This window comes from Micropterus dolomieu, linkage group LG03 (genome assembly GCF_021292245.1).
Source record: "Micropterus dolomieu isolate WLL.071019.BEF.003 ecotype Adirondacks linkage group LG03, ASM2129224v1, whole genome shotgun sequence".
NCBI classification, from domain to species: Eukaryota; Metazoa; Chordata; class Actinopteri; order Centrarchiformes; family Centrarchidae; genus Micropterus; species Micropterus dolomieu.
The window spans coordinates 25971969-25986521 of NC_060152.1; the positions used below are offsets into that span (position 1 = coordinate 25971969).

Sequence of the window (14553 nt, forward strand, 5' to 3'; positions counted from 1 at the left end):
TTTCAGCGATACTTACACTGATTATTCCTCCCTTCACAGCAAACCTGCATCCCTCAAAAGCATTCTTAGAAAAGGCAGGAGGGGGGAAAAATACATACTGTACTCCCCGTGCACGTACACTCTTTTGAACATTTCATCCTTTTCAAGTGCAACAACATCCCCACCAAAATGAACAGCTTCTCCATTGCTGTGTCGAAGCATTTTTTTTGTCTTGCTCACTTCAAAGCCATTTGTTTACTCTGCTGCCTCCTGACATTGTCTGTGGTAATTAAAGGAGCGCACTGAAATTTATGGTTTAATTATACAGGCCTTGTTATGCAGAGAAGACCAGGATAGGCTGATATGCTCAATAAAAATAAATAAATTCCATACGTGTTTATTGAACCCACGTTTGCATGGAGGTCGCAATCGTTCCAGCCACTCAGGTGTGTGTTTGTGTTATTGTATTTATGTGTTCATGTGTATGCGTGTATGTTTATTTATGTATTGCCTCGCAGGACAGCAGCTCAATGTGGAGTGTGAGTGGGTGAGGAGGAATTTAAAAAAACAAAAAGCCAGATGAATTGCAATCGATTGGCGCTGGTTCACTGTATTGATCCCCCAGCATGTTAAGGCCTGCTGTACTCCATGAAGAACTCAGTCGGCCCCCCATCCCCCCACCAACTAACACATGGCTGGATATAATGTAAATGTCTCCTAGTGTTGTTACTGCATGCATGTGTAAAAAGCAGAGACGATAGTGCTTGCAGCCCCAGCTTCAATATAAGCATGAGTGTGTGTCTCTCTGTGTGTGACTTGGTTTTGTGCATACACAGTAATGGAGAGTGATCTTGGCTGTGGCCCACAAGCTGCTTCTATGAACTGATCTTTGAGTTGGGTATAAATAGCACTTGCTCTATAAATAAAACAGCAGCACCTTTCACACTCTCTCTCTCTCTCTCTCTTTCTTTCTTACCCACACACACACACACACACATTCAAACCTGCCCACATTTTGGATCTTACACCTGCCCATACACAATCATGTGCTGAAATACCCCGACACAGGCCTTCCACCAATCCATATATCATTCTCTGGAGGTCAGATAGAAGGATGTCTGTGGGACATATTGACATATTTACATGAGAGCATGACCTGTAACAGCTAAACACTGGCTACCTGTCGACCTCTGACCCCACCTTACTTTACCGAACAATAATCTAGTCAGCTGAATGCCCAAAATCAATCTATAGTGCACACATTTAGGTAATTAGCTGATGCTTTTGATAAAAGTACCTTCTAGTGTGAGCAAGTAGGTGATCGATGTCTTTCCCAGAATGTTGATAAAATGGCATTAGCTGATAAAGACATTGAACCTGAACCAACACTTTGGGAGGGAAAGACTGGCAGGCTATCCAACATTGTGCTTGCAGGCCAAAACACACTAACAAACTGCTCTCTAAAAGATCAGTGCTGTGACTTTACATAATGCTGCTGGCCCACTGTAAATCAACATGACACAAAGTGTTTGCAAGGAGCCACCAGCTCAAACGATCACCGGAAAGGCTGGTGGTTGACTCACTGAATATCTGCCAATAATACAGAATTTCACCACTAATCCCGTGTGCACAGCAGTTATTCACATTCACACTACTTTCTACGTCAGTCTATTATGTAGCTATGTGTCTGAAGAACAACACGTCCCCTCCGCCGCTGTCTGCTGAGCTCAACTCAGACTAGAAGTGTTTTGAAATGGGGTGGAGAGGGGGGTGAGAGATAAATTGGTACAGCGAGCTGGAATGCTGCTGCAGTTATTTAAGGCCCTGTAGGTGCTGCCTAGGCCATATGCTCCCATTATTCCGCTTGGGAGGGGCCCATGTAGGCATGTGAGCAAGGCTGGAGAGAGGAGGAGGAGGAGGAGGGTGAGAGGAAAAGAGAAAGGGGGGGGGGAAGCGATGGAGGAGAGTGAAAGGAGAAAGGTAGCTGAGGAATTATTTTAAGGAGAGCCCCCCTATCAAGCATAGGAGGAATTTTAAGAACGGGATACCGGGAGTAGCCTGAGATGAGATGAGAACGAATTAGCTTCTAAAGTAAATGATCGCCTTCGCCCTCAATATCCGGCTCTTTCACCGTCATCTTTGCATAATTCATCTCGTCAAATTTTGAGGTGTGACAGAGTATAATTCATGAACTCCTGAACTTTTCAGGTTGATAGCTCCTCTTACTTTGTAGCTTCTCAATCATTTTCATATTGCATGTGCTGCACTTAATGAGATCATGTACAACACACCTCCTCACTGGTGTCTGTTTTGTTGCTTGCTGATTTTTCACAACAGTAAAAGGGATTTCCACAACTCTGCTCAACTTAGGTTTTTAAATGTATATGACTGTAGCAGTAAGAATCTTATATAATCAGGGTTATATCAAGTGAATGGTGAAAATAAACTTTGCCCTTTCACATCCTGGATCCCCAAACTTCATTTTGTCTGCTGTAATAGGTTGATTTTTCAAAAAATCTGTTGTCCTGCAGATAGCTCAGTATTTACCTAGTAAGAAAACAAGGCCCAAATGCAGCTACATTGTTAGCTTTGTATCTCTTTCTCTCTCTTCCCCCCCCCCTCTTCTCCCTATCTGTGCAGTCTCTTGTCAAACTGAGGCCTGTGTTCCTGATCAGGGCATTGCTCTCATGTTAGCCGCTTCACGGGAAGCACATCCCAGCATTCCCTCTGACACGCCGGCAGCAGCATTACCATAATTGGCTTTTCTACATGACGGGACAGAGGAAATAATAATGTCATTTTATTTACAGCCCTCTTGTCCCGGTCCGAGAGCTATCACCCCCTCCTCCCTCCTCCCTCCTCCCTCCTCACCGCCGCTCTCCTTCTCCTCTCTGCACATACACTGACATACACCCCTCCTCCTCCCTCTTCTCTTCTATCTCATCTCCCTCTCTTCCCCTCTCCCTGTGCAGGGCGCGAGACTCGTTCTGCCACGGCGTGTAGGTCAAGCGATGGCTTTTTGATCAGCTCCTGTCCAAAGCCATCAGGGTTGAGAGGCACGTAATGGAGAGCGGGGTGACAAACAGAATCTGGGGAAGGAATAAGACTGCCAGTTTCCTATTAGGGGCTGGCCTAAACGGCCTCTGCCCCCCCCTCACCCAACACCTACCCCCCCAACATTCTCTGCCACAAACCCACTCCTGCACTGCCTAAATCACATGAGTGAAGGGGCCCGTGATTGGACATTAGTGCCGCAAATGACTGCCGTGATTGCCCCCTCTTCCCAAACTCACATCAAATAAATAAAGAAATGTGTGTAAATAAATAGAAAGAGGGGTGTTGGAGAAATGGGGGTGGTGGTGGTGGTGGTGGTGGTGTGGGGAAGCTGACTGGTTTCATCCCCTTCTTTTTCTTTTTCTCTCTCGTTTCATCGCCTTTCTGCCTTTCTTATCAGGTTTGTTTCGCTTTGACAGCGGCCAAATGGTGAAGCTCCGCGAGCCTGACAGAGAGTTTTATTGATTTAACAACCAGCAGACTCTCAGAAAAGAAAAGAGAGAAGGCAAAAAATGTGTAGGGTGGAGAAAGATAGCAAAGTTTTGAAAAGGAGTGATATGTTTCTCCTTTGGTCCATGCCAAAACGCTGACGAGTCTGCTGGTCGTATTTCATTTGGTATCATTTACAAAAATCAAGCCATACACAGAGTCAAGCCATGTGTGAGGGAGAATGTTTTATAGATGATCTGTACTTAGGTCGATCATATTGTCCCATTGTGAGGCCCAGAGTTGTGTTGAGGCAGGATACAGGGCGTTCACCACAGTCTTCTCATTAGAAAAACATCATATCAGACTGTCTTGTGTGTTCTGCACAATAGGACTCACACACACACTGAGCTGTGGTCTGGTCTCTGAGAGCTAGTGTTAAACGCACAAACCTGAAATCTGAAAATCACAGATTGCAAATGCAAACTCTGTAATGACTCATAGCATTTTTTAGTCTTTATTTATTAGGCACAAATCAGAATCGAGGGTGCTTCATGGGTACTTTAGTTGGCATGGTCCTTCAGGATGTCTCGTATAATAAATAACGCAGATGAGAGCAAAGCACACGCTTCAGCTCTTATCTCTAATCAAATAAGGGTTTGTCACCCAAGTATATTTGGTAGCATGACATATGAAAACCTATCTAAGTAAATCCATTTGTGCATTATGAATTCTTAAAGAGGGCCTACATAACATCCATAGGGTTTCCTACAAACCCTTGTTGGTGCTTAACATATCTTGGATCCCTTTTTTAACAGTGTATTAACCATATGTGTAGGTGTTGGGAGATCAGTGATACACTGGGATACTAATTCTTGCTTCTTCTAATTCTTGGTGTGTGTTGTTGGTGATGTGGCGTGGCTGGTGGCGGGCTTGATCGCTGCTGCTTCTGACAGTGAGTCTGTAGTGCTATCCTGGCCACGCTGCCGCCTGTCTCCTTGATGGCGGCACGTCCCCGAGCAAAAGTGACAGGCGCTTTGGCGCCCGTGCAGATGGCCCTGCTCACAGCCATCACCCACTCGGCAAACCAAACCGCCAGGGACGGCACGCCAGCCCTGCCCCATCCCCAAGCCCGCCTCTTGCTGCTGGTGTTGCTCCGCATATGTGCGTCCAAGAGAAGGAGCTTAATCTGGTCGCCAGTGAGAATTACACATCTTCAAGTTGCAGTTCACTGACTTGATATGTAGCTCTTAATATTTTTCCTTCCTCATGCTTCATATTTTAGCATCCTGTCAGAGTAGATGCAGCATCTCAAAAGAGATGGAGAGATCATTTATTTCAGACTAACGTTTCATCACTAATATTGTACATTTATGGTTTGCAAAGCCATCCACTTGCTGCCTGTGATTTTTACAGATGTCTGTCTCTGCCCGTCTTTTGTCTGTGTGCTTTTGATATCTCCCTCTTTGTTGTTTCCATGACAACATGGCAGGACAGGCATTGATTGACAGGGATCGTCAAAGGGTTCCCTGGCGACCTGCTCATTGTTCCAAGCCCCTCCCTGCTGCAGTCTGTGTTTTGTCACTCACCCAGGGATATTTCTGATCTGCTGCGTCTCATTCCTGCTGTCTGTGCGTGTCTGTGTGTGAGTGTGTATGTATTAAGCACTGCCAATTATTGGGGTTTAGCTATTTTTTGGCTGCAGCCGACGAGAGTGACTCACGTAGGTAATTCCTACTGTATGTTTGCACTGTTTGTGTGGGCTTGTGAAGAATGGATAGCCGTTCTGCAGGATGCTTTGTATATTAAATGGATGATATGTATTGATAGCCTCCCGTTCTCGAAGCGGGTTAGCGAGGGGGAAGGCACTGTAACAGAAGACACTCTGCAGATGTGTTGTAGAGAGTACAGCACATAATGCTAATCTGCTGTGTTAGGGATTTTCAGGAGTTTTAGAAACTGTCTCGGTCTCAGTCTGTCAGTGGGATTGAAGCGCAGCCAGGTTCTCCTGTAGTGCTCTCATTTCACTGAAATCCTGTCAAGCGTTAGGGGAGTATGTTGCTCATTTGGAGAAGGGTGTATCAGTAGCACACAGTGAACTCAGACTTATAGGCAATATTATGGTCGGTGGGTTCAGGTTTGCACTGTAAGAGCAAATATGTATGAGCTGCAGAGTGCGTAAAGTACACACATAGGCATGGGAAGGTGAGCATGCGGACAAACACGCATTCGCAAACAGGCACTTACTGAGGCACTCACGCACGCACGTGCACATCATCGCATAGTCACAGTCGACGGTGCAGCTGCTCACCTCCCCCACCTCCTCCACCCATCTCCTCTCAGGCAGCAGTAAATGGTGCCAGTGTATATATATCAGGTATTATGTCCACTTAGATTATGATATGACAGGTTAGCGTGCCGTTTGAAGCTGACAGCACATCTGTTTCATCAGGAGAGACTGATACTGGCATCTAGGACACACATCTCACCATGCAGGAAGGAGATAAAGGAAGAAGCTAGGGGGCCGTCTATCCTGTCTCCCTGCCTCCCTCACCCTCTCTCTCTCTTCTTTCTCCTTTTTCTCTTACACCCCCTCTCCCCGCCCACCAAACCCACCACCTCCTGCTCACTTTTTCTTTTCCCCCCACATCTTCTTTTCATTCACTTGTTCTCCCCCTAACCACCTCCTGTCTTACCTACTTACTGATGCTTGCTGTGTCTTCCCTAGCATGCACACCCACTCACACACACACACACACACTTTTGGATCTATACATTTTACTGGTAAACCTATTTAGTCTTAGCCTTGTTTAGTTCCCTTTCTCTGTGCATCAATCTTTGACCATGGTTTGCTTTTCTCATTTAATCAATCTTTTTGTTAAGCATTGTCCATGCCATATTGGATCACAGAACAGTAGTATATTTTGCAAATGCATAAACGGCCTGCCAAAGACTCCTTCTTTCAGCAATCATTGTGGCATTCTCACTCCAAGTACTATTGTTTTGCCAGTTACTGCTTATTAGTTCAAATGAAAATGACCTACAGTTCATCAGAGTGGGTTAGGAAAAGCTGCAATATCTCCAAATTAGTGTTTTGTTTCTTTCCCTCCCCGATCAGTTGCATAACCTGAGCATATGAGGAGCGGAACTTCATGGACTGGATGAGTGAGAGGCAATAAAGCTTGGGGAAGAGAGAAAGAAAGAGAAAGAAAGGGGGAGTTGAACATGCAAACATGCAGCTGGCTAACAAGGCCAAATAGCCAGTCATTTCCTGGGGAACATGAGGCATGTGTGGAGGAATAGGGAGTTGGGAAGGAAAAGGACAACTGTCAGGAGCTCAGTGATTTATTTTTCCCTTGGAGGCTTTTTTCACCACTGGCTTTCAGAGCCACATGTGTGTAAAACACACACAAATGCGTGCATTCATACAGACACGTACACACACTCACATTGGATGAGAATAAAAGCCTACATTTGCCACTATTGAGTATTCATTCCATGTTATTTTGACAGTGGTCCTGTTACTGTGCTGTAAATCTTTAATTTCACTGAGCTGACCTCTTTTCCCTCTCTTTTTTTTCTTCCCTTTTTTGTCTTCTCTCTTGCTCTCTTTCTCTCCAGCGTACATGCCCGAGGACGAGCTTAAGGCAGGCGCCCACGATGAGGAAGAGCACCTGCAGGATGATGGCCTTTCATTAGACGGCCAGGACACTGAGTTCCTTTGCAACGAGGAAGAGGAAGATGCAGATGGAGGCCAGCCACCTAGTTACAGAGACTCTCCACTCAGCAATGGCACTAACCCTGACGCTGGATACGGGTCTCCACTCAGTGATGCCAGCGACCGACTTACGGACTTCAAGAGCACCTCTTCCAGGGACGGTCAGGAGAGGGAAGGCTCAGCTTTGCCCTTCCGCCCCAACAACGGCCTCTCTTTCCAGGATAGCCTGGCACAGATGAAAGCCGTCTATGCAAACCTCATCTCAGATGCCTCTTGGTCCAGCATCGCAATGGACATAATGAAATCCAAGCCTGCTGCAGCTGGTAGTGTCAACAGTGCCCTCACCACTCCAGAGCCTGCCTCTACTGCTTCTGTCTCCACAACTACAACCACAAACAAGAGCAGTGGCGTCAACAGTGCTAGCAGTCACCATAATGGCAGGAGCTCCAGCACCACTGTCAACCACACAGGCAGCGCAAGTGGCAATACTAATGGCACAGTAGCTAGCTCTGTTAGCAGCCACAGTGTAACCAACAGCAGTGGGAGCAGCAGTGGTGGGGCTAGTAATGGTAGTGGTGTAGCATACGACTGGCACCAGGCAGCACTTGCCAAAACTCTTCAGCAGACCCCCTACCACCTTCTACCGGAACCTAGCCTCTTCAGCACAGTGCAGCTCTACCGGCAGAACAACAAGCTGTATGGCTCTGTTTTCACTGGTGCAAGCAAGTTTCGCTGCAAAGACTGCAGCGCTGCCTATGACACATTGGTGGGTTTGACAGTCCACATGAATGAGACGGGCCACTATCGAGATGACAATAAGGACAAAGAGGAGGATCAGGGAAAGCGCTGGTCCAAACCACGCAAGCGCTCCTTAATGGAGATGGAGGGGAAAGAGGATGCCCAGAAGGTACTGAAGTGCATGTACTGTGGCCACTCATTCGAGTCTCTGCAAGATCTCAGCGTTCATATGATCAAGACCAAGCATTACCAGAAAGTGCCTCTCAAAGAACCAGTGCCAGCCTTGGCCACTAAACTGGTGTCCACTTCAGCTAAAAAACGAGCTATCCAAGATGCTATAGTCTCCCCATGCTCCCCAGACTCTGTACATGCTGGTCATGGTGGTGGCATTGTATCCCTTGGAGATGTTGGCAAAGATTCAAAATCCGCAGCTAACCCCTATGTTACACCAAACAACCGCTATGGCTACCAGAATGGTGCCAGTTACACGTGGCAGTTTGAAGCTCGTAAAGCCCAGATCCTCAAATGCATGGAGTGTGGAAGCTCTCATGATACACTGCAACAGCTGACTGCCCACATGATGGTTACAGGTCACTTTTTGAAGGTTACAAATTCTGCATCCAAAAAGGGTAAACAGCTGGTTTTTGACCCAGTGGTGGAAGAGAAGATTCAGTCTATCCCACTGCCACCAACCACCACCAGACTCCCTGTTCCCAGTAGTGGTAAGTCCCAGCCAGTGTCCCCCGCCCTCTCCTCTGGCTCAGAGGAAAAGAGGGAAGGAGGTGAGGATGAAAAGGTTGAAGGTGGAGAGCCACTGGAGAAAAAAATCAAGGAGGAGAGAGATGACTCGGGTGAGAAATCTGAGACTGATGCCACATCATATAAATACCTTAGAGAAGAAGATCTGGAGGAGACACCAAAAGGGGGTTTAGATATTCTTAAATCCCTTGAGAACACTGTATCCAGTGCCATCAGCAAAGCCCAGACAGGCACACCCACATGGGGTGGCTACCCTAGCATTCATGCAGCTTACCAACTGCAGGGTGCCATGAAGAGCTCCGCTACTGTTCTACCCCCAATGGTTCAGAGTGTCCAGATGCAGCCAATGTTTAACAGTGGGCTACGAGGCCTGGTGAGTGACCCCAACTCAGTCATCCACTCGCCTCGGAGCCCTTCCTCCCCTACCCCCCTCAGGAGCAATGTCACTGCCATGGAGGAGCTTGTGGAGAAAGTGACAGGGAAAGCTGCCACTGTGAAGAAAGAAAAGGAGGAGAAGATGGTGAGCCTGGAACGGTGCAGGCCCCCATCATTAGTCAAGTCCCCCTCCCCTGCACTGAGAGAGCAGAGAGAGCAATTAGCATCTCCAAATGACCTTTCTTTAGGTAAACTGTGTGGTATGAGAAGTAGCAGCAGCCCAGGCAGTGTAGATTCAGAGCTTATCTGCAAGAAGGAGCCCAAAGAGAGCCTTGTAGATGGCCACAGCAACCATTCAAAGAACGGCTCCGAGGCATGCCAATCCCCAGTAACTAATGGCAACAGTCTTGGCATCATCACCGATCACTCACCGGAAAGTCCTTTCATCAACCCTCTCAGCGCACTCCAGTCAATCATGAACACACACCTGGGTAAGGCCTCCAAACCAGTAAGTCCAGCTGCAGACCCACTATCTATGCTTTACAAAATCAGCAACAGCATGATGGATAAGCCAGCTTTCAACCCAACTCCTCAGGGCAAGCCAGCTGAGCCCCTTAACCACTATCCATTGTATGAAAGCAACGACCAGCCCATAGACCTGAGTAAAAATAAGTCTACCACTAACAGCAACAATAACAATAACAACAGCAGCAGTGTGCTCTTGACCAATAATGGTTTAAATGGTAACAAGCCCCTCATTTCTCTCCCTGACTCAGTTTCCTCTCCTCTGAGAGAGAATGCTCTGATGGACATTTCTGATATGGTAAAGAACCTCACTGGAAGACTGACGCCCAAATCTTCAACTCCCTCCTCCATATCAGAGAAGTCGGATGCCGACGGCAGTGCATTTGAGGACGCCCTAGAGGACCTCTCCCCAGTGCAGAAGAGGAAAGGGCGGCAATCCAACTGGAATCCCCAGCACCTCCTCATCCTCCAGGCACAGTTTGCCTCCAGCCTGAGGGAGACCCCAGAGGGCCGCTACGCCATGACTGACCTGGGCCCCCAGGAAAGGGTCCACATCTGTAAGTTCACAGGCCTCTCCATGACCACCATATCCCACTGGCTGGCAAATGTCAAGTACCAGCTGAGACGGACTGGGGGCACCAAGTTTCTCAAGAACATGGACTCGTGCCAGCCTGTGTTCCTCTGTGGTGACTGTGCCTCCCAGTTCAGGACTCCCTCCTCCTACATTAGCCACCTGGAGTCTCATCTGGGCTTCAGCTTGAAGGACCTGTCCAAGCTGTCAGCTGAGCACCTACGGGAGCAGCAGGCTGCCTCAAAGGTGATCACAGACAAAATGACATTCGGCAGCCCCCTGTCAGCCTTGACCACGCCAGAGGACGACACAGGCTCTGTGTACCAGTGCAGACTTTGCAATCGGACATTCGTCAGCAAACACGCAGTCAAACTGCACCTCAGCAAGACCCACGGCAAGTCTCCAGAGGACCACCTTGTATTTGTCACTGCTTTGGAGAAACTGGAGAAGCTAGACAAGATGGAGAAGGTTTAAGCAGCGTCTCAAGCTGAGGATAGAGACTGACAGCTGTGGAACTGACTAGAATTTCATTGCACTAAAATGACATTGTTCACAGTTACTGCACTGGGCCGAACTGAGCCGCCAGAAAAAATCGGTCTTATTATTATTTTTTTTTTGTGATAACTGCCTGACTGGACCATGTCTTTTCATGTTGATTTGTTTTTGTTTTGCCAAGCTTTTTTACACTTATTTTGTAATATATTTATATGCTATTTGTCTGATCTGTGCATGTATTTTAGTGAATCAAGGTTAAACACAAGATTTTAATCTTTTCATGGCAAAAATACAACTACTGCTTCAAAGGTAAAAGTGGGAAGTGGATAAAGAATTGGTGGAAGAGAAAACTGTATAATACTTGATATGAAGAAGGTGAAAATTAAATGTATACACCAAAAGAATGAAAGAATACCCTGAAAGACTGAAGTAGCACCTTAGACAGTTGAATTTTGAATTTGTAAAGAGAACATGTTTTGAAATATCTTGCATTTGTCAAAATCAGATTGATTTGAAAAGATCAAGGATTATCATTTCCCCCCTCTCCTTTTGGGTTCCTTTCACTGCAGTGTTTTTGATGATGAATGGCCTGCTCATAAATCTGTCAGTGTATTAGAAAAAAGATCACATGAATATTTGGAAAAACTGAAATGCTGCTTCTGGTTACGAGTCAATCAGTGAAAATGAATGGCCATCAGTATGCAAGTTTGCTCAAAAAACTTTCCTTGTTGTGAAGTATCACCTTATAGCAATTTTCCAGTTGTATGGTTTGTTACAACTTTCTCTTTCTAAATTGTGTCGCTTTATTCAACTGTAAAGAGAACAGTCCGTTACATGTAAATGATTACCAGTGAAATGTCAGTAATCCATAAGACATATCTTACCATTTGAAACGGCTCAACATTCTTTGTATCTTAAGGTGTGTGCATTCTCTAACTTTTATATTGTCATTTTATATACAAAAATGCTAAAAAATAAAAACAGATGGTGTATATAGATATATGCTGTAGAGCTACAAAATGTCCTTTTTTAAAGAAAATACAAATTTAGCATCTTTGGCTTGGTTTACAGAAATGATTTTAATTATACTTGCATCCAATTTGATGCATGAAATGGTGTGGAAAATAAATAAGCGATGCACAATGACTATACATTTCAATGTTTTATCGACAATATTGTAAAAAAAAAAAAAACTTTTTAGCACTGATTAGTTTGTTTCATTTCTTTCTCAATTGTAAAATAAACCCCAAAGCAGTTGTTAACAGTCATACATTTGTGGTTGTGTGTTCATTTGTCATGGTGGTGCACCAATCTCAAGATGTATTTAACTTTACTCTGTAGCATTTGCTTTGCGGCAAATTAAAGCAATCACACCCATTTCAACTCCTAACCCAGTGTAAGAGGATTTCTTTTTTGGTAATACTTAAACTGTCTCACTGTCATTATGTGTTCTGCAGCAGGCCTGCTGGTCACTGGTGTCATACATAAAACTGATGACTGAGCCGCATCATACTGCCGATGACTATTATAATGATGAAGATGACGGGGATGATAAGCCTGTAAGGGTGCCTATTGTACTCTAAGAAACCCATGCTAGGCTTGTGACTGGCCTTCGGAGTGCCCGTTCTGAAAGAATCAGTGTTATATTAATGACGGCAGTGTACTTTTGCCTGTCTTCTTGGAACAAAATCAGATGGGTGTCTGTTCTGCTTGATATAGCCTCCTGACTGGCCACACTGAACACTGAACCAACCAATATTTAGCACAACTACTCAGATGATACATAAGCAGCAGGCTGTCCTGTTCTCTGATCAACTGCAACAGAGCTAACAAGGAAATACACTGAGTATCTTTGTGTTGTGCATTTAAAAAAAATTGCACAGCTTTTTGTGATGGGCATGCTACAGTAAAAGGGTATAACTGTGAAACTTGGCAATGTGGAGACTATAATCAAATAACTTAAATTTCATGTTTCAGACAGTACTTATCAATTGGTGACCTTAAGCTGCCTGCATCATTCATCAGAGCCAGCATCTAATGCACATGTGTGCGCTAAATGGCATTTTTTCAACACACCTAGCTGTATTTTAGCATTTGTTCAGATTAAACAACATCTTTGCAGGGTAAGTGTCACTTTGTCAGCGTTGTTAGTGTGAGCTGGTTTATTGTTTGAACCTTTTTAATTCCACAGCCAGCGTGTGATTGTCTAAGGTCAGTGTAAAATCATGTAGTTTAGTGCAGGAAGCTGTTTCCATTTCCCTGTCCACTTCAGTGATGTTTGTTTCCATCTCCTCTAAATGAATGTTCGCATAGTTGCTTGCGGAGCTTGCTTGTTTTGTGTGATGTTGTGTTTTCTTATGTTTCAGGTCTGACTTCATTTTTTATATATCTTAACATTTAGCTTTAGTGAGAGTAGAAAGTGATTCATTGCGTACGATAACCTCCAGTTGACCCTCACCCAAAGGTAAGCAGCAGGTTGTGGGGTTTTCCTCCTCAGGCAGCCCTGCAGGTTAAGCATCTGCATCAGGAATTTGATCTTCATCTCGCCCTCATGTCTCAAGTTTCTGATAGAGTACTTACAGTACCAGCCTTTGTATGGATGACGCCATGCCGCAGTGTTATGACTTCCATTCCTCATATTCACAACATGCCTTGTGTCGGCTGAGTCAGTCCCACACACCCGCCCAGCTATATTAGCACAAGTGTTTTTTTGCAATTACACACCTCCTCGATCTGGCTGCACTTCACTGTGTTGATACACGGATTCAGTGACAAAGGAAACACAGGCAGAGGGCAGATTAGCCCGGCTGAAGATGCAGCTTCCTCGGAAAGGGGCTGCTAGAGTTGGGTTATAAAACAAACAAGGCAGATAAACAAGCAACATTTGGAGGAGATAGTGTTCCCTGCACACCAGAAATAAAAAAACACCTTGTAGGTTTAATACCCCACAGCTAAACCTGTAATTTTGCTGTGCCGTCAGATAGCTGCTGAGCCGATAGAGACTCTTTCCTGCATTGTTAGAGATCAGTGCACTGTTTCCTGTGCGTATTCTATGTAAATTACATGCGATAATCGCCACGCACGGCACAATGCTAGTTCCTGTGGTGCAAACGGAAACCGAGTGTAGATAAACGCAGGCTGGGCAGATTTGCATAGCCTTTGTGTTCTGGGCGCTGCTGAACGTGAGCCCTGAGGATTGGTAGGGATTTCCTCAAGGTTTTGTATAAGTAAATGCCTGCTTCCTCTCAGGGCTGGGACCATTATGTACAGCAGACAGGGGTGGGTGTAGACAGGGGGCACAAACGGAATAACAAAATTACCTGGGCTGGTGGGAACACGGGGAGGGAGTATTAACCTGCATAACCCGTGTCTGCCTCTGCCTAAATAGAACAGGGATATATTGATGTTTGCATGGGAATGTGTACTTCACACTGAGTCTATACATTACATCAAGTATAATGTAAATATTTGTGTCATCTCTTTGAGTTGATGATAGAGAGGTGTTCCTCTATGGTTAAGTTAAATAAGAGAGCACAAGTTGATCCCAGTGCTTCTGATATTTGATATTTTCTCAGAAGTTCACCTCTAAAGCCTCAAGGTGTGTTATTACCTTGAATGTAGGTAATTCATGCAGCCTACAAGTCTTTTGTTAGGCTTCACATGTCGTTGTTCCTGGTTTGTATATGATAGCGGCATGAAGATCATCGTCAGCCGTGAAACAAAGACAAAGCTCCTGCTAAGGAAACCCGGTGTGTGCCTCCCGTCTATAAAGCCTCCAACTTTGCACACAACTCTGACGTATGGTTTAATACCCTTCCAAAATACTTCAAACCGAACAAACAATGTCTGACAGAGAATCAACAAACAAAGCAACACGACTGAGAGCCTTTGTACTGGATCACAAGCTAAAGTC

The 14553-nt window shown here is 45.4% G+C and overlaps 1 protein-coding gene across 1 annotated transcript in view; it reads left to right on the forward strand.

Annotated features, from left to right (window-relative positions):
• The window catches only part of LOC123968011 (teashirt homolog 1-like), a 34472-nt gene extending 22564 nt beyond the window's left edge, over positions 1 to 11908 (forward strand). Inside the window, exon 3 of the mRNA XM_046044467.1 lies at positions 7081 to 11908. Coding sequence (XP_045900423.1) covers positions 7081 to 10619 — 3539 coding nt within the window. The 3' untranslated portion in view covers positions 10620 to 11908. The remainder of the gene's footprint in view (positions 1 to 7080) is intronic.
• The last annotated feature ends 2645 nt before the right edge of the window (positions 11909 to 14553 follow it).